The following is a 19,190-nucleotide window of genomic DNA, read 5'->3' as shown; positions in this document are numbered from 1 at the left end:
CCAGAGTCTAGAGAACACCGATTTAATGAGACAGCGGCTGCGGCACTGGTACATCTGGGTGTCCCTCGCTGCTCCTCTGTGAGGTGCTTGCGATGCAAACTGGTTCCTTGGTGGGTTCTTGCTACTGTGCTGTGGACTCAGAAAGATGGACACATGATTCTGTTTAAAGACTGTCATCCACAAGGGGTAGGTGGGGAGGAGGTAATGGGGGGGAGTTAAAAAAAAGGGGGGAGGAGCCAACTCTGTCCGATAAATGCCAGCATGCTAATGTTTCTATGACACAGTGATTGTAACTAGAACAATGCGATGTTGATTACACAGTAAATTCAGGAATGGCCAGTATTGCTAGGACAGAAATGTGATGCTGTGGCAAAAAATGTGCAGATCTAGGGGTGTAAGAAAAGGGCATTTGGCCTTTGACTCACTCTTCGACCCAGAAGGGAAGCAGAGTGAGGACCCGTTGAGCTGACCTTGACCTCACCAGTGCCCCCTTCTCACTGTCACCCCCTGACACAGGTCAGAACAGACAGTGAGAGGACTGCCCAAAGCCACCACGTGGGGTGGTCCTGATGGTGCCGAGGGGCGAGAAGAGGTGACGCTGTCTCCATCCACCCCTCACGTCGCCAGCAAGCTAAGCTGGCCTTTCTGCTGGCCGAGGCATCTCTTCTTGGCTTCCCAGTCAGAGGTGATGGATATCCAAGCAGCTACGTTCTCTGCCCGCCACCCACCACCTGTGTGTGTCAACCACATGCACTGGCACCCGAGCACAGTCTAGGGCGAGGAGGAGGACAGGAAAGACGGGGAAGCTGTGTCCTGAAACATCCTCTTCCCAAGGGCCTTCCCTTCGATGGCAGGGTCTCCACAGCATGAAGCGCCCTGCAAATGCTGAGACCGACTGTGGTCCCTGCTGGAGAGCTGTGGGTCTCATTCTCCGGCCAGCGGTCCCTTCCTCTGCGGGGGCGCGAGACCTCACACACCCCACACCCAGGCTTCCTCTGGAGCTCCCTCGAGCAAATTTCCCCAGTGCCAACCGCAGGCCCCCAAACAAAAGGCCCCTGGCTGGCGGTTTCTGAGCCACCTGCAGCCCCCCACAGGCACAGGATGGAGCCCCGCAGGGGCAAATTTGGTCCCGAGAAATGCCACCCAGGCCCGCTGCAACCAACCTCTTGCCTAACCTGGAACCTCCCCCGGGGGCACAGTCCCTGCTCCACATCTGGAAGTGGGACAGCGTCCTCAGGCTGGACCCCCATCCACCCAGCTCAGAGCACCAGGGCACGCGGGGCTGGGCCCAGGCAGGAGGAGTGGCTCCACGGCCCCCTTCCCTCCATGTTGATAGAAGGAGCCAGTAACCCCTGGACTGACCCTGCTGGAGGATGACCCAGAGGGAAAGAGCCTCAGGAGGCAGTAGTGAACAGCCCCAGCCAGGGACAATTCTAAGACCTCAAAGACACAAGGGGCCGGGGGGGATGGGAGCCTCCAGGCAGAACCGAAACCATCCACAGCAGACGAAGCTCAGGCCAAGGCATGGTGTGCACAGCCGGCATCCTCCGTCTGGTCGGCCACTCCCCCAAAGCCCTCCAGCGTTTTCAGGGCGGGAAGCTGCAGCAGCAGCCTTGGCCCCACGGGTGTCGGGGGCTCTCTCCCAGAGGGGAGGCACTCCCCTGCCTGTGGAGCCCTGCAGTGGGAGGGGCCACATCCCCCTCACAGCAGTGCACCCAGGAAACAGGCAGGTGCAGCCACCCCGAGTCCCTGCGAGCACCTGGGGTGAAGGTCCTTGTGTCACCACTCACACCTCTCTGGCCCGGCAGTGGGGAGAGGTCCAGGGCATGCACCCTCGGGGTCTCCAGAGCACAAGAAACACCTTGACTTTGGCAATGACCAGCAGGGTGGGTGCCAGACGGGGGGGAAGGGTGCCCGTGGCTCTAGGCGTCCACGTCTGGAGCAGGGTCCTGGAAGAGCGACTGCTTGCGCAAGGTGAGCCGGGCACACTTGGGGCACGTGGTGGAGTTGTCGTAGTAGCAGTCCCTAGGGGCAGGGATATAGGGTCAGCCCTGGACAGGGCACGGCTCTCTGCATGTAAAATTCTACCACTGAGTCTTTACAAGCTTCCCATGTCAGGTCCCAATAGCCCCCTCTACAGACAGGGAAACTGAGGCACAGTTTCTCCCAAAGGGCAGAAGCGGGGTCTGCGCCCAGGTGTGCCTGCCAGGGCTGTGACCCAGTACCTTGGTATAGCCCACTCCTGAGGGGTCCACACCTATCACCTCATTACCACCTGACAAGGAAGCTTCTGCTCAGAGCTCTTAGTGACTCGACTTCCCCACCTGTCCTCATCACCGGGCACCGTGGAGCTACACAGGGTCCTGTGGGCTGGTTTAAACTTCTGAAGGGCAGAAAAATACTTGTCCTCTGTCAGACACCATGCAAACTGCTCGCTCAAAGGAGTTCACAGTTTCAACATTAGTTTTTGCCACAGCCCTCTCTGTGACAGCTCTGCAAAGCTACGACAAACAGCAAGTGCCAGGCAAACATAAGTGTGGATAGGAATGGGGGTGGTGGTGTCCCATCTGAATCCAGTGTGAGAAATCATGCAGGGCCCAGCAGGCACGTACATGTCATTAGTAATTGTGCTTATTAAAGAATTAAAATGTTTTTCTTCTAACTTATGTGTATTATTTTTCCAAACATCCACTAAGTCTTTGGGACATAAATGCTTGAGTTGTTTGAACCTAAGTACTTAACAAACAAAAACGTCAGGTATTTCTTTTGGCCTAGGGATGTCTGAAAAAGTCTCTGAGACACCAAGGGTGCCAGGGCCCAGAGCTGAGGAACCTCTGGCCTATATAACCCGAGAGAACCTCAGTCCCGCTGGAGAAGGGGAGCAGGTCGGACGCTGTGCCCACACCCGGGGTCTGGCTGCAGCACCCCCTCCCTACCCCATAGGTTCTCGTTCCCAGTGGAACTTTCAACTTAGTCACACGTATCAGGGCGAAGTCCCTACGTCAGGATCAAGGCAAAGGGCTTTGAAATCAGGCAGCAGAGACCAGCCTCCAAGTCCCTCCTGCCTCCCCTCCCCCTCACTGCAGGGCAGCAGCACAGGCTCCCACTGGTGGGGTGCCCAGGCACCTGGCCTGAGGGGGGTCGGGCCACACCCACCTGTGGAAGACGGCGGAGCAGTCGGTGCACACGGACGTGTGGCTGTCGAAGGGGAAGAGCACGTCACCCTCTCTGCAGAGCTCACACACGAAGCCCTTGGCCTGGCACCGCTGGGGGCAACAGTGCAGAGGAAGGTCAGGCCTGCCCGAAGGGCACCGGGGCCAGGGTCACACCAGGCCGAGCTGCTCTCCCGCCCTCCCCGCCCTTGGGACTGGGAGCAGAGAGAGATGCCCCGTGGTCTGAGGCGGGGGCCCACCTCACAGTCCAGCTTGATGTGCTTGGCGAAGAGCGTGTGGGTCTCAGTGAGCGAGCAGCCGAGGCGGCCTGTGTGCGCGTCCAGCAGGTCCTGGACGGAGTACATCTCATCGTTCTCCACAAAATGCTGCCGGTCCTGGAGCTGCGGGTCCCAGCAGCCGTGACCCCAAGCACTGGGTGAGGGCCCCCCCTGCCCACCCTCCCTGGGCCTGGGCTCTCCTGGAAGAACAGGCTTCAGCTGCTGTGGCATCTGGGCCCCATACGGCCCCTCCAGCCATGCCTGCTCCCGAGGCACCCGGCACAGCGCACCTCTGCCCGCACGCCACACCTCCTCCCGGTCCTGACCCCGTTACCACCCAACATTCCCCACCCGCTTCCCTGCTTTGTCTTGCGCCCAGCCCTCGCCGCCCTCCGATGCACTGCTGCTCATTCTTGTCCTCCCCACCTGAAGGGTGCTCTCTGAGGTGAGAGCAAGGATTCTTGCTGTTACTGCTGCCCAGCACCTAGACAAGAGTCTGCCCACAGCAGGCACTCTGAATTCTTGTTGAACAAATAAACAGGTGACCCTTGAAAAGAGTTTTGTGGCCAACCCTGCCTGGCAGGCCTGCGCCAGGCCCACTCCACGGGACGCATGGAAAGGCTGCAGAGATGGTACCTGCCCTCAGCGCTTCCCCCAGTGATGTAATCAGAGAACTTCAGTGGGCAGAACACCTGTTTGCCTATTACAGACCCAGAGCAGAGCCAGGGGCCCCTCTGCTACAGACACAACACACACAAGCCACCAAGCCATCCGAGGAAGACCTGAGCATGACATGTGCTCATCACCCTGGCTGTCTTCCACCTGCCCTCCCCTAGGACTCCCCGCCCCACCATGGGCCAGGCCCTCTGTGGTCTGACCTGCAGGAGCAGGCGCGCTTCCATGGCCTCCTTACAAGTGATGAAGTAAGGCTTCATGAGCAGGATGTCCTGGCGCAGCTTCTGTGGACAAAGGGACAGGTCGGTGTCCTCACCAGGGCAGGGGCTAGGCCACTGCCCCAACTCGTGGCTGAGGGGGCTGGCCCTGCACTGGCTTTGTAGGAGTCATCCCACCTTGCACTCTGGGTGAGCCGGGAACAGGAAGGGCCTTCACGGCCCCCAGGACGGTCCCAGATCTGAGTGCTTCAGCCCAGCTCAAGTGAAAACCAGAGCTTCCAGGCCAGGCAGGACCTCAAACATTCATTCAACCTCAGTCACCTACTCCAGCCCACCCACACATGCACAGCAGCAGCCTCGGGGCCAGCATGGGGCTGCGGCTGAGCACCGACCCGGGCTTCCCAGTCAAATCCTATTTCCCTCCACAGCCCAAGTGGCCTTGGCAATGCCTAGGTCTCCTCCCCTTTAAGTGGAACCAACCCCTTCTCACCACCTCACCTGAGACACTGCCCCCCGCCCCACCCTCCTGTGGACCTGGCAGAGTGGCCATCAGCCACTGTAGCTGCCGAGCATGCAAATGTGGCTGGGCTGAAGTGAGACTGCTGTTAGTGTAGGATACGCACGAGAATTCAAAGACATAGTACAAAAGAAAAGGAATGTAATATACCTAAATAATGTTGCATACTGATTACATGGAAATAATCTTTTGGATATATTAAGTAAAATATATTATTAAAATTAACTTCACCTGCTTCTTTTTAAGTTTTTAATGTGGCGACTAGAAAATTTCAAATTACCTCTGGGCCTAGCATCAGATTGTGACTGGATATGCCCCAGACAGGGCACAGTCTTTAACCCAAAGGACAGCCGAGGAGTCCCGCTAAACCTAAGCAAGTGATCTCTGTGCTCGGCTCCCAGACGCCCGGGGTGGGCCGTGTCCGCCCCCACCTCGCGCCAGCCCAGGCTCACCCGGATCTCCACCAGCTCCTCCACGTAGTTGAACAGCAGAGGGTTGATCTCCCGGAGCCTGAGCACCGGCCGCGAAACCATCAGCGCCAGGTAGCGCATGCTGCAGCGGGACACCTGGGGGGCGTGACGGAGCAGCGCCTCCAGCACTGCACCCCCCAGGAGAGCCACGCATATGCCTTCCTCCCCAATCCCGCCTAGCCTGCGCATGGGTCTCCCTCCTAGGGCCACACCCCCTCCCACCCCAATCCACCCCCCGCCCCCCAGGCGGCGCACAGCTCTGCCCCCTTCACCTTGCGCGGCTCGAAGTCCCAGTTGTGCACCACGCGCGCCGGGATGATGGCCAGGTCGTTCCAGTGGCAGTGGCTGCAGTAGTACTGGCCGGTGTAGTCGCACTGCCGGGCCTCGCTGGGCACGCCCCCTGCGGAGGGGCGGGTCGTTACAAAGCGGGGGCTGCCTTCAGGGTCCGCGCCACGTGGTGCGTGGCCCCTTGCCCCGCCGCACCCAAGGCTCTCACTTAAAGAGCCAGCTGGGCGGGGTACCACCCTCCAGACCCGACTCATCCTCTTCTCAGCCTCGAGACCTCGGGCCAGGGCCTCTCGCTGCTCTCAGTTTTCTCATCAGTAAAATGGGACAATAACAGGACCCCTGCCATGGGGCCGCTGAGGGGACCCCACAAATGAACGTTAGTAAATCTCTAGGAAGACGGCCTGACGGGCACGTGCGTGACACGGTGTAGTTTTCTTAGCCCCGCCTACATGGGCTTTCTGTGACAAGGGGCCACACACAGGAGGCAGGGTGCAGGCCCAGCACTGCAGTACTTTCAGGTGACCTGGGCTGGAACCTCAGGCTGCTTGGGTGGGAAGTGACAAGGTGCCCGTGGCGGCCCCTTGCCGCTTCCCGAGGAGAGCAGGCCGCTGGCCGTCCACACTGCTCAGAACAGCTCCCGGGGCCCCCGCACCCTGTCCGCCCGCCGCACTCACGCAGTGAGATGGGCGCCCGACACTCCGCGCAGCGGTAATCCTGGCTGTCCAGCCCCGTCTCGGGGCAGATGTTCAGCTCGTACTCGGCTTGGTGGCTGACTTTGGAGCGCACACAGGGCTTGGAGATGAGGTTCAAGCACTTGCTGTGACAGCGGTAATAGCACCCTGGGGGCACGGGGCAACAATGAGCCTCTTAGAAGTGGGGGTATCCTGCAGCGGAGGCCTACCTTCAGCTGCCAGGATCGCCAAGGGGGCTCTACTCTGTGCCCAGATCAATCCCACGGCTTCTCCAGGTACCACTGCAGGTCCCAGAATTCAAAGATCCCCTCAGTCTCCATCCCTGGAGCCTTGAGACCTTGCCCCTCAACTCCAGACTCAAATCCAGGGGCCACCACCTGCCATTCCGACCTTGACGCCTAAGAGGCATCAAACCCAAGCTGTCTAAATGGAACCCCAGCTCTTCCTTTACCAAACCCACCCCCATGCACAGTCTTCCCATCTGGGATTTCAGCGACTCCCCCTTTCCACCTGCTAAAGACTAAAATGGTGAGGCGCCCCGACTCCTCTCTCTTACACCGTTTCCAGCCATTCAGCTAGTGCTGCCCGTGGCCACTTCTCACGCTCAACCGCCCCACCCTGATCAGTCTGCTGCCATCCTCCTCCTTCAGTCCATGCTCAGCTCAGCAGCCAGAGTGATCCCGCTAAGACCTGAGTACGCCAGCACCACCCATGGCTGCCAGTGTGCTTAGAGAAAATCCCCTGGCCACCCTGAGCCCACCCTACCATGCCTCCTCTCAGACATGGTGCTCCAGCCACACTCTGCTCCTCCTTGAACACACTGGACACACGCCGACCACAGGAACTTTGCAGGGACAGCTGCCCCACAGAAACATTCCTCCCCAGATATACTCCTGGCTTCCTCCCTGACCTCCAAGTTTTTGCTTAAATGTCACAGGATGCCTTTTCATTCCACCCTAAAGCTGCACCCATCCCACTCCTTAACACATGCTGGTCCCCTTTCCTTATCTTTCTTCACTGTACTATATTGTCTAACATACCCTGTCAGTCACTTATTTGATTTTTCATCCAGAACAGCACCACCCAATGGAATTTTGGGCACTGATGGAGATGTTCTCTCTGCACTGTCCAATATGGTAGCCACCAGCCTCAGGTGACTAATGAGCACTTGTAATATGGCTAGTACAACTGAGGAACTAAATAGTTATTTACCTTAATTAATTTAAAGTTAAGTTTCAATAGCCATGTGTGGCTAGTGGCTGCCATACGGAAGGGGCAGATGTGGACACAAGCAGGGTCAAGGCAGGAGTTTGGGTCTTACGTCCATGTGTCCCAGCGTGCCGCAGGGCTCAGTAAACAGTGAGTACTCTGGAGAGAATGAATTCACCTGACACAGCCCTGGGCTGCGAAGCCTCAGCCCTGCCCTGCGGACCCGGAGTGCCCGCCCAGCAGGAGCAGGTCTGGGTCTCGGCCCACCTGTGCAGGTATACCAGGTCTGGATGAGCCCCCAGATGATGGTGTTACATTTGTCACAGGCCTGCTTGACGCTCTTGCTCTTCTCCTTGTAGAAGCGGTGCTCGAGGAGGACTCGGATGTTGGGCTCCTCATCGCTGGGGTCCTGGAGAGAGGCCCAGGGAAGGGTCTCAGGGAGCCGACTGCACTCAAGCCCTGTGGCTTTTCTTCCAGGCACCATTTGTAGCAGAGATTGTGAGTTTCCGCCAATGTCACACCTGCTTTTCCCTTTAGCAGCTCCCCAGTGATCACCCGGACCACCCGATTACAGACCCCCTTTCCCAGCATCCCTTGTACCCAGGCTCCCCTAGGACTAAGTTGGAGCCAAGGGCACATGAGCAAGAATGACCCGGCCTTGTCTGCCCTTCCCACCTGTTTTCTGCTGGCTGAGTACAGACCCAGATGTGGTGTGGGACCATCCAGGACTCCCCCAGGGACGGGCAGAGCAATAAAAAGGAAGACCTTGGGTCCCCAACACCACTAGCTGCCGTATGAGACCACCTGTGGGATTTCTACATGAGTAAAATTGTACGTATAATTCCTTTAAGCCACTGTGTTTTGGGATGTCTTTTCTACCACAGCCTTAGCTAGATCCTAATGAATATTCCACATTCTAAATTCCCAGGGACTCCTGAATCAGAGTAGGGACACCGTGCAGACAAGCCAAAGAGTGCACAGACTCAAGAATGGCATTGTGGACACCTGTGGGTCTGGCCTCCAGGATCCATTACCCCTTCTGTTGTCACCTTCAGGAAACCATCCCCAACTCTGGTCATGTGGTTCAAGGTGGGACTCACCTCCCCCACTTGCTCCAGTGGGAGGGCACGTGACCCAGGGCGCCCACTCAAGGTCAGACTAATAGAGAAATCCCTGCACGTGGGTGAGGGCCCGTCTCTCTCTCTCTCCCTGCCTTTCTGGGGGGCCTCCTATCTCAGCCCCTCAGCACCTGGAGGCAGACTGAGCCCCTGGGAAGGAGCCAGAAGCTGCCGTGGCCTCCAGCTCGGCTCCAGTGCCTCCATGTTGGGCCCAGCGCCCACCTTCAGCTCCTGCAGCTTCAGCCGGAGGTGGATGAGCCTCACCACGGCGTCCTTCTGCTTCTCGGAGTGCTCGGGGAGCTCCAGGATCACCTGCTTGCACTCCTCAATCGCCTGCCGCAGCTGCTGGAGGTCAGAGGCCAGGAACAGACCCTGCCCGGGGCGGGGAAGGCGCGGACGATGGTCAGATGCTCTCCCAGTGGAGGCCAGGCCCATCCTCACAGACACCCAGAGGAGCACTCCCCCTCTTCACTTGCCCAGAGAGGGAAACTGAAGCCTGAGGGGGCTGAGAACTTGCTGGAGGCCCAGGAGAGTGAGCAGCACGGTAGGAGCCCCCCCACTGCCCGGCCCTCGGCTGGACGTGTCTACCACAGGCCTCGGAAGACCTAATTCAGGATGTTTTTCAAAACACAACTTCCTTCTTTGAGAAGTCCTATCGCTTTTCTGACTATGCTATTTTGCTTACTTCTGCAGAACTTCCTTTGGGATGAAAACTGGGGAAATGACACTGTCATGAAGGCCTGTTGTGAAGAAGAGGAAGTGGCCTCCAGCTTAATCACCAAGCCCAGAGATGCCGCAGGCACCTACCTACCCCAGCCCCAGCACCTCACAGTGACCCGGGCCAGGCTGGGAAGGCCCCTGGACTCAGGACACTGCCGCGCTGGGGAAGGAAGACAGGCTCAGGTCTCGGCTGGGAGCCCTTGGGGCCACCCTCCCCTGTGACACACCAGGCTCCGGGAGACCAGGCAAAGAGCAGGCGATGACCCTCTTGGGGCTCAGTGCATGGGCCACAGGAGGGGCTCAAAGTGTCGTAATAAAGATTCATAAATGAAATAGCTATCTGTACCAGCAAAGCTTAAAGGCCACATACAAAATGAAAATAAATTAGAACGGGGGCTTCTGGGTAAACCTTTTTTTAGTTACATTTGAATGTTACTATAATGTTCCTCTCAAATAAAAGTTGGGGATGGTTTGGATAAAACTAAAAGATTTCCAAACTTTTTAAAAAAAATCACTAGAGCTCTTTTATTTAAAAAAACAAAAGTTTTCTGTGGAACGAAATATGGAACAGACAGGAGTGGCCACCGAGCTGAGAGGGTGGTGGGAGGTGGGTGGGGGCTCCCCTCTCGCCCTCCCTCGCCCTCACCTGCGGCTTGTCTGCAGGATTCCCTAGGACCCCAGATGGACTCAGCCCTCTCATTTGCTTCACAGGCGTGTGGAGCGCAGTGGAGAGGAACGGCCTACACGAGAACAGCAGCCCAGGGTCCCTGACCCCACGTCTAGCCTGTCTCCACGGCCCCCAAACAGGTTTTGGGGGTGGGAGTCAGGTGTCCTGTGGCCTCAGAGTTCAGGCCCAGGAGCCCCAGCTGAGGTCCACGTGGCCCCGCTGCCCGAGGGTGGGCTGACAAGGAGATGGCTGGCTCCTCACGCCTTGGTGGTTCACCCAGTCCCTTCCCCCAGACCTCAAATCTTACCACGGGGCGGGAGAAGTGGTCCTCAGACAGACCGAGATCCATCACGCGCTCAGTGCAGCGGAACTCCGGCTCCCCAGGGCGCAGCTGCGGCGGGGCCTCTGGAGGGCGCCGGTGTGGAGGGCAGAGAGAGAAGAGGAGCTGGGGCGGCCAGGAGTGGAAGGGCTCTCGGGGAGCGGGGAGCCTGGCCCTGCCCTGGCATCTCCCCTGTTTGCATCTGCAGAGGGACCCATATCCTTGTGCAGACAGGAGAGAGCCATTCAAAAGGATGAGGAGGAAGGACCCCGACGGTGCGAGAAGAGGTCCACAGACCAGCACTACAGAAACACCTGCTTCTAAGGCACACACCTCGTGTATGAGAATATGGCTTCAAGAAAGGCCCCCAGAGGCTACACATCAGAACTCCTAAGCCCTGTGTGGACTCCAAGCCCGCCCTGCACAGCCCCCGGGCCCGAGTACCCCTGTGGACTCTGCTGTCTTGGAGCTCATACCCCCTAACCCCCAGAGGAGCGGGCCTTCATACAGGCCATCAGCTAACCCCTCACCCACCACAATCAGCTCTGAGCACCCCCCCCAAAGGTGGGTGAGCACTGGTGTGTGCTGGGCCCGGGACACAGCAGCAATGACATGGTCACAAATCCCTACTCTCAGCAGTGTCCACTCTAATGCAGGAACAGAAGCAAACTATAGAACAGGTGGAAACGGGTCTGTGCTGTGGAGAAAAGGAAGCAGCCACCACGCTCCACTGGAGGAGCTGGGAGAGGGCAGCTGTGGGAGGGGGCGGCCAACATGCTCCACTGGAGGAGCCAGGGAGGGGGGTTTGGGGGGGTGCATGGGAGGGGGTGGGCTGCCCACGCAGGCCTACCCCCAGCGCCCACCTTCAGAAGCGACGTCCAGGGCCTCCTCGCCAGCCCCCTGCTCATGCTGCCTCGGCCCAAGCTGCTTGTTGAAGGGGTTGAGGTGGGCCTGCCGGAACCGGGCCAGCTTCTCATCATATTCCATAGCATCCCACCTGCGGGAGGGCAGGGGCAGAGATGAGCATCCAGCCCCCAGGCTTGCTGAGTTCCAGGGGTTGCAGAGGTGACACCGGGCCTCTTTCACCTCCCTGGGAGGTGCTGGGTGGAACACTGCCACACCACAGCCTCCATCCTCACCCTGCCAAACCAGCTCAGCCCCCTCGCCCAGGCCCCCACTGGTAGTGTCCCCTCAGTGACAGCAGTGACATCCAACCCACCCCCGTCGTGCAGATGACACAAGCAGGACTAGGAGAGGGACTTGTTCTTGGGGAAAGGACCCCCCTCCTCCCAGCACTGGGTCCCTTGGCACCATTCCAGCCACACCCTCACTGTCCACTGAGGAGGAACAGCTCCCTTGCTCCCATGAGACACACCACCCAGGACCCTGACCTGAGGGCTCCTTTCCCGTGAGAGCACCCCAAAACCACAGCCCCTGAGCAGAACATCAGTGACGACCATCAGAGGGCACAGTGCTGAACACTCGATCTGATGCCAGGGCCCAGGCCTACAGTGTGGCCCTGGGCAGGGCCCTCTTCCTGGAGCCCCATGGAGCTCCAGATCCCTGCCAGAAGCATCCACGAATGCTATTTAATCATCACGTAGGCCAGGCCGGCACCCCACTGCCTGGGTTCCCACCAATGCCCCATGTGAGTCAGTGCCTCAGGAGTCAGTGCGCAGGCCCCACACCTCGGGATCCCTGGATCCAGGCAGGAAGCACCTCCTTTCCCCTCCCTGGGGGGGTCAGCAAACTGCAGAATACACTGGGCCAATGCCTCCTGACAGGAGGGTTAACATCCCAGGTCCCCCTACTTGACCAGCTGGGCCACGTTCCTCAGCTTCTCTGCCTCCAGGGCAGAGGAGATGAGTTCACAGGAAGTCAGAGATTTTTTTTTAAAGCTCTGTGGTAAGCCTGGGTGTTGATCATGCTTTCTCTATACCTGTTTACAGCCTGAAATAATTTGTAATTCTAGAAGACAACCCTGTGACTCCTATCGGCACCCCTCATGCAAAAGAAAGAGAACTGAGCCCAGACGGGGCAGCCCTGCCCAGGGTCACCCCACCTCCACCCTGGGTCAGGAACTCCCACACCCCCAGTGGGAGCTGTCCTGCCTGTTTGGCTTCTGTGGTGCGCATGTGGGCTGGGAGTTCCAGTCTGGCAGAGCCCAGCACCCAATGACTGGCTGCCTCTGGGTCAAAACAGGAGGACACAGGTGCCATGGGCTCCAGTCCCCCTCTCTCTTCTGACCTGATGGCTCTGGGCAGCTCACCAGGGTGCTCAGTCCCTGCTGCCCAGCGCCTCCCCTCCCCAGATGGCAGGTGCCAGTGTCCCAGGAAGCACGCAGAGTGCAGATCCAGCAGTTCCAAGACTCACTCACCCCTTCTTCGCAAGTAGTGACAGAGATTCTTTGCTCAACCAGACTGCAGCCAGGTCCTGAACCTCCTCTGAGGCCCTTCTGTGTCCGTCCTTGTAAAATCCAGTTTTAGCAAGAACCCTGCTACGTCGGTTTAGCAAGAGACCCCCACCCTGCTATCTGGTCACCCTCATATCTGATGGGGTTCCTCACCCCCCACCATCCCCCAGGGGATGTCTGCCCACCTGGCCTGCCTTCAGTAAGCAGCCTGTTAAGTCCATTTAGCCAGAATCCCCCTCCCCCCGATGTTTCCTCCTAGCAATTTTCCACCCCCCAACCCCGCCCTGCACCTTGGCATAAACACCCACTTGCCCGTGTGCTGTGTTTGGAGCTGAGCTCAGTTCTACACTGAGGTCTCTTTTCCCCTACTGCAGTAGTCCTGAATGAAACCTGTTTTTACTGTTTTAATGACTGTCCAGGTCTGTTTTTATTTTGACAGTGTGGAACTCTGATTTTTGGCTTATCACATAATTTCCCACCTCCTTGAAGCTAGATGTGGTCATATGACTATATTCTGCCCAATGGGATGTGAACAGAAAGATCTCATGAGACTTCTGGGAACTGCTCTTAAAAAGGAGGGACTGCCCCTTTGCAGCCCTTCCTGCCTCTTGGAATGCAGATATAATGGGTGGAGCTGGACCAGCCACCTCCGGTTGTGACCTCGGAGCCCTGAGCTGCACACCCCTATGCTTCATTCAAATGAGACAGAAATAAACTTCTGCTGAAACAACTGTCATTGGGTGAGGGATTTCTGTCTCTTGCAGCCAAAACAGATCCTGACTGAACACCCCAACAGCCTTGTAGTGAGACGAACTGGACCTATTCAAATTCCAGCTCTGTCAGCTCCTCGCTGTGTGACCTTGGGCAAAGGCCTAACCTTCTCTTTGCTTTCGATTTCTGGTGTTTCAAATGGGGATGATAACAGTACCCACTGTGTAGGGTTATTGTGAAGATTAGTTCACATGAAGTTCTGAGTACCCTGGCCAGCAAAAAGTAAGCCTCCAATAAATATCAGCTACAACTTATTATTTTCATTGTTACTATCATAATTAAGAATCAATTATGATTGATTTAAATTCTGGCTCTCCCAGCGATGAGCTCCCTATTTCTCGCCCATACCTAGGGGAGAACGCCTCCCTCTCAGGGTGGGCGGAAGCACGAAGTGCTTGTATATGGCAGTGAAGCCCAGAGCTGCTGCAGACCCAACTGTCATTGTCATTGCCTGACAACCGGCCCAGCGCTGAGGGACCGCAGGAGCCACTCCCAGGGGTCTCTCCCTGGAAACTTTCCAGCGTTGTAAAATCTGGCCAGAGGAGCCACTCTTTGCAGCAGGTCCCCTGCAGTCTGCAAGCTCCCGGGAAGAAGCATCTTCATGCACTTCTCTATGGGCTGCCAGCCCCAGGCCTGACACAGAGGCCACGGAGGAATGAACGAGTGGGCTCACTTGACCTCTCTCCCCCTCAGTTTCTCTCCTACCAGGTTGGAGAATTATATTTCCCTTGGGGCTGCCGAGGGCAGACACCTGATGTCCAAACACACGGGCCCAGGGACACAGCCACCCCAGAAGCCCTCCAGGTTCACCTCACAGAGAACTCTGCACCCAGAACTCAGGCTTGACCACAGAGAGGAACAGGCAGGAAGGTGGAAACCAAGAAGGAAGGAAACTCGCTATTCTACCCTCTGCCCTCCTCCAGAGACCGCCCCTCTCATGGGTGAGAGGATTCTACGACTTGGCAATTAAAGGAAACCTCAGAATAAAGCCCAGGGTGTTGCGGGCACGGAGGGGTGCTGGCCTGAAGCTCAGATGTGCTCCCGATGCACCAAACCAGCCCGCCATGTCCTGCCTGTGGCATGGCCACCAAGAGGTCCTGTTACCACCCAAGCCGCCACCGAGGCCACAAGAATTCGCCCTGGAGGGGGCAGGGGAGAAGGTTTATCCCATCTGCTCACACCTGGAAGGAGGCCTCCAGGAGCAGGGGCAGCGTTACTGTCCGTTAAGGCTTGCTTGCCCCTGAGGCCTCGGCAGAGTGGCCACTCCAAAACATAGCTCCCCCACCTTCACCCACAACAACAGGCATACTCTCTGGGGATGTGGTTAGGGGCAGGTCTCTCCCACCACGCCTGCCCGTCTCCTAGATGAGGAGACTGAGGCTCAGAGAGGCCCAGCATCCGTGGAGGGTGGGAAAGCCATAGGGGTCCACGCAGGCCTTATGGGTCCCACAGACAGCGCAGGGTTGACAGCCCGAGGCGGTGACAGTGTCTCCTGGGGAGGCCACTCCCATCTGGGGTGCTAAACCTTGCCCGAGTCGGGTGGGGGGCAGCTGAGGTCACCAACAACCCCTGCACCCATTTGAGGACCGGGCAGCCGGGGTCCCAGCCGGCGGTCTGAATCCCGCCTCCGGCGGGTCCCTCGGCCCCTGCGCCCTTGGCGTTCGCGGCGGGAAAGGGGCCCCCGAGCTCGGGGCGTGGCGGCCAAGCGGCCCCGAGCACCAGCCCCCCCCGACCCCCGCTCCCCGGCCCTCGGGCCGCCCGCCGCTCACCTGCCGCCGCCGCGCCCGCTGCATCGTCCCCGCCGCGCTCGCTCCAGTGTCGGCCGCCGCCGCCCGCTGCTGCCGCCCGCGGCCCGGAGGCTCATGGCAGCCGCCCCCGCGCCCTGGGAAGGGGTGACGCCTCCTCCGCCTGTTCAAGACGGTTTGGCGTGGGGTTGCATTTCCCAGATTTTCCGGAATCACAAAAGTCCTGGTTCGAATAGAAACCACAACGCTTAAACAAGAAATTGGTCTTAGTTAATTTACAAAAAAAAAAAAAGTGGTGGAGAGCAAAAAAAAAAAGGAAGAGGGAATCAGGTTGCAAGTAGCAGCTGCTTGTGCTCGCTCACCGCTGCGTGACCTTCACAACTGGCGAGGGACGAAACGCTGTCGTTCTACCCCATCTTATGGAGGAGGAAACTGAGGCATGGGAGGTTAGGGGGCTGCTCAGTGGAGGCTGGGGTCGAGCGTTGGAGAAGCCGGCATCTGCAGTAGCTGCTTTGCAGTTCCACGTTGCTGCTCTGTCCTATTACTTTCGTGCCTGCCTGATGTCCTGTGTCTTGTGCGTTTTTACTTCTTGTCTGTCTCCACTGCCCCCCTCCCCCCACGGAAACTGAGGGCTGCAGGCAAGGGTTTGGTTTGCTTTCTTCACTGCCTCAGGGCCTGGACACAGTGCCTGGACACGGTGGGTGCTTAGTTACACGGACTGACGAAGGGATGGGTCCCCGAGTGAGGCTGGCCCTGGGAGGACGAAGTTTCCACCTGGCAGATGGCCCACTCCATTAGCCTGTGTTAGTGCCAGTTGTCAAGCTGAATCAGTGTCTGCTGCACCAGGCCTTGGCTGAGGCTGGGCCGCAGTGGTGAGAAGACGGACAAGGTCCCAGCCCTGAAGGAGCCAGATGGACAATAAGCAAAGATGCAAATTAATAGGAGATGTGATGAGCACTGAAAAGGAAATAAACAGGGTCACAGGGTAGTGACCAAGGTCAGGGGAGGAGGACATCATCCTCAAGCCAAGACCCAAAGGGTAAGAAGGAGAGAACCACAGAAGAGCTGGGAAAAAAACATCCAGAAGGAAACCACAAGTGCAAAGGGCCTGAGGAACCAAAAGAGCCCAGTGTTCCTGCAGAGAGAGAGCAGGTCTGTGTGGCCGGAGTTTGGTGAAAGGAGAAGTGAGAGGGGAGATCTGGAGACGAGAGAGGGTGGGGGCCGTTTATAAACACGCTGGCTCTGATTTTTGGTGAGATGGGAGCCAGTGGAAGTTCATTTTTTCTTAACAGCTTTACTGAGGTATAATTGACATCACGTGTACAGTCCGATGAGCTTTGACAGGCACATGCACCTGAGAAACTGCGACCGCGCTGACATGGTAAACCTGTCCATCATGCTCGTGCCCTTCCACCGTCTCCCTCCTGGTCCCCACCTCTGTCCCCAGGAGACCACTGATCTGCTTTCTGTTGCTACACTGCATTTCCTCGGATTTTGTAGAGATGAAATCTTATCACAGGGACTCTTTTTTTGTCTGGCTTCTTTCACTCAGGTTGATTATTCTGAGACGCATCATGTCAAAACAGGTGTCAGTAGTTTCTTCTTGTTCCCGAGTAGGTTTCCATGGTGTGGACAGACCACAGCTGCTTTATGCATTCACCTGTGGGTGAACATCTGGGCTGTGTTCAGGGTTTGCTGTTACTAATAAAGCTGCTGTAAACATTCGTGTACAAGTCTGTGTGGGGTCTGCTTTTACTTCTCCTGGGTAAATACTCAGGCTTGGAATGGCTGGATCATATGTTAGGTGTGTGTTTAAATTTCTGGGGGTCTGTCAAACTTTTCCTGTGGTGGTTGTGCCCTTTCACATTTCCATTGGTCTGAGCATTCCTGAGATTCCAATTCCATCTCTGGATCCACACCAACATTTGATGTCCTCAGTCAGTCTCTCCATGGAGGATTTTGAGCAGAGAAGCAGCATGAATTTTTTTCATTTTAAATTTTATTTTATTGTGGTAAGAACACATAAGATGAGATCTACCTTCACAACAGATTTTTAAGTGTACGATACAGCCTTGTTAACTGTAGGCCCAATTTTGTACAGCAGATCTCCAGAACTTACTCACCTTGCATTACTAAGACTTTATACCCGTTGACTAGCAGCTCTGCCCTCCCCTGGCCTGGCACCCACCGTTCTGCTCTCTGCTTCTATGAGTTTGACTGTTTCAGGTGCCTCCTGTGAGTGGAATCATGCAGTATTTGTCTTTCTGAGTCTGACTTATTGCACTTAGCGTAATGTCCTTAGGGTTCATCAATGTCATTGCATATTGTGGGGTTTTCTTCTTTTTTAAGGCTGAATAGTATTCCATTGTACGTATATACCAAATTTTCTTTATCCATTCATCTGTCAATGGACATTGGGTTTGTTTCCATATCTCGACTACTGTGAATAGTGCTGCAATGACCATGGCTGTGCTAATATCTCTTTGAGATCCTGATGTCAATTCTTTTGGATAAATACCCAGAAGTTGGTTTGCTGGATCATACGATAGCTCTATTTTTAATTTTTTGAGTACTCTCCATAATGTTTCCCATAGTGGCTGCACCATTTTGCGTTCTCACCAACAGCATAAGGGTTCCAATTTCTCCACATCTTTGCCAACACTTGTTGCCCTTTGCATTTTGGTAAAAGCCATCCTAACAGGTGTGAGGTGATAGCTCGTTGTGATTTTGATTTGCATTTCCCTGATGACTAGTGATGTTGAGCACATTTTCATGTACCTGTTGGCCATCTGTATGTCTCCTTTGGAGAAATATCTATTCAAGTCCTTTGCCCGTTCTGTAAGCAAGTTGTTTTTTGCCTTTGAGTTGTAGGAGTTTCTTATATATTTTGGAAATCTAATAGATGGTTTGAAAATATTTTATTTCATTCCATAGGTTGACTTTCCACTCTGTTGATTATATCCTTTGCTGTGCAAAAGCTTTTCAGTTTGATGAAAACTTGTTACTCCTTGCTTTTATTGCCTGTGCTTTTGGTGTCATGTCCACGAAATCATTGCCAAGGCCAATGTCACGAAGCTTTTCCCCTGTTTTCTTCTAGGAGTTCTATAGTTTCAGGTCTCACATTTAAGTCTTCAATCCATTTTTTGTTGATTTTTTTGTGAATGGTGAAAGATAAGGGTCCAATTTTAATCTTTTGCATATGGATATCCAGTTTTCCCAGCACCATTTGTTGAAGATAAAAATCACAGGTCCTCTCAATAGATGCAGAAAAAGTGTTTGATAAGATTCAACACCCCAGCATGTTAAAAACTCAACAAACTAGGAATAGATGGAAATTAGTTCAACATAATAAGTGCCATACATGAAAAGCCCTACCCCTCACCCCCACAGTCAGGGCAAAGCTGGAGGCCAGGGCAGGGCTGCAGGGGCCTGGATGCCCATCTCCCTGGGCACACTGCCCGGTTCCCAATGTTCACATAACCACGAGTGACTCTGGTGTTTTCTCTTTTTGTTAATCTTTGTTCTTGGATTTTCCTGTGACAAGCACGCCATCCTGGAAAACTGAAGTATCCCCAGGGCCACTGGAAGGATGTCAGATGTATGACCAACTCTGGAAAGTGGAGGAATCCTGGAGCTAGGCTTTAACTGATCTTACAAATCATTCCTGCTGGATGAGAATCCAGTCCTCAAACACCCTCAGAGAAGGAGATAGAAAAATGCACGGAAGCTTCCATATTGGCTCCAGGGCCAGAAGTCCTGCTCCATGGCTGACCACTCATGTTTGGCCTCAGTGCGGCGGGAGCAGCCTTGCCATGCTGGATCTTCGAACGCTGCCGGCAGAGCCCGCTGTGCGATGCCCACCGCCCTAGGGGCCCCTGTGACGAGCTTGCTGGCTGGTGAGCCCTGCGGGCCTCCGTTTGCTCAGATGGAGAGCAGGT

The 19,190-nt window shown here is 56.1% G+C and overlaps 1 protein-coding gene across 6 annotated transcripts; it reads right to left on the bottom strand.

Moving 5' to 3' along the window:
* Positions 1 to 6: 6 nt before the first annotated feature.
* On the bottom strand, positions 7 to 15,853 carry DEF8 (differentially expressed in FDCP 8 homolog). 6 transcript variants are annotated; one of them, XM_070612570.1, is made up of 13 exons: positions 15,615 to 15,853; positions 15,277 to 15,475; positions 11,187 to 11,320; positions 10,312 to 10,409; positions 8,840 to 8,989; positions 7,767 to 7,908; positions 6,273 to 6,437; positions 5,583 to 5,710; positions 5,293 to 5,406; positions 4,309 to 4,389; positions 3,413 to 3,553; positions 3,157 to 3,266; positions 7 to 2,025 (listed from the first exon to the last, which is right to left on the bottom strand). In XM_070612570.1, exons 2-13 carry the CDS (start codon positions 15,369 to 15,371, stop codon positions 1,923 to 1,925), a joined length of 1,461 nt encoding a protein of 486 aa, XP_070468671.1. In that variant the 5' UTR covers positions 15,372 to 15,475; positions 15,615 to 15,853; the 3' UTR covers positions 7 to 1,922. The 6 variants fall into 6 exon arrangements, with proteins under 6 accessions (XP_070468671.1, XP_070468670.1, XP_070468672.1 ...); XM_070612569.1 differs by lacking the exon at positions 15,615 to 15,853 and adding an exon at positions 12,701 to 12,789 and having other exon boundaries at positions 15,277 to 15,351; XM_070612571.1 differs by lacking the exon at positions 15,615 to 15,853 and adding an exon at positions 12,701 to 12,789 and having other exon boundaries at positions 3,413 to 3,502; positions 15,277 to 15,339.
* Positions 15,854 to 19,190: the final 3,337 nt, after the last annotated feature.

The sequence above is a fragment of the Equus przewalskii genome, chromosome 3, assembly GCF_037783145.1.
Source record: "Equus przewalskii isolate Varuska chromosome 3, EquPr2, whole genome shotgun sequence".
Taxonomy (NCBI): Eukaryota; Metazoa; Chordata; class Mammalia; order Perissodactyla; family Equidae; genus Equus; species Equus przewalskii.
This window is presented reverse-complemented; position numbering and strand designations above follow the sequence as displayed.

What these genes read in the sequence shown, in the direction of transcription:
- DEF8 (XM_070612569.1), bottom strand. Translation starts at nt 15,300, where the DNA reads ATGCAGCGGGCGCGGCGGCGGCAG. An exon ending in GACCTGGTATACCTGCACAG is followed by an intron (nt 6,438 to 7,766) that starts GTGGGCCGAGAC and finishes CCGTGCCCCCAG; the next exon opens with GGTGCTATTACCGCTGTCAC. An exon ending in AGGAGCTGGTGGAGATCCGG is followed by an intron (nt 4,390 to 5,292) that starts GTGAGCCTGGGC and finishes CTTTGTCCACAG; the next exon opens with AAGCTGCGCCAGGACATCCT.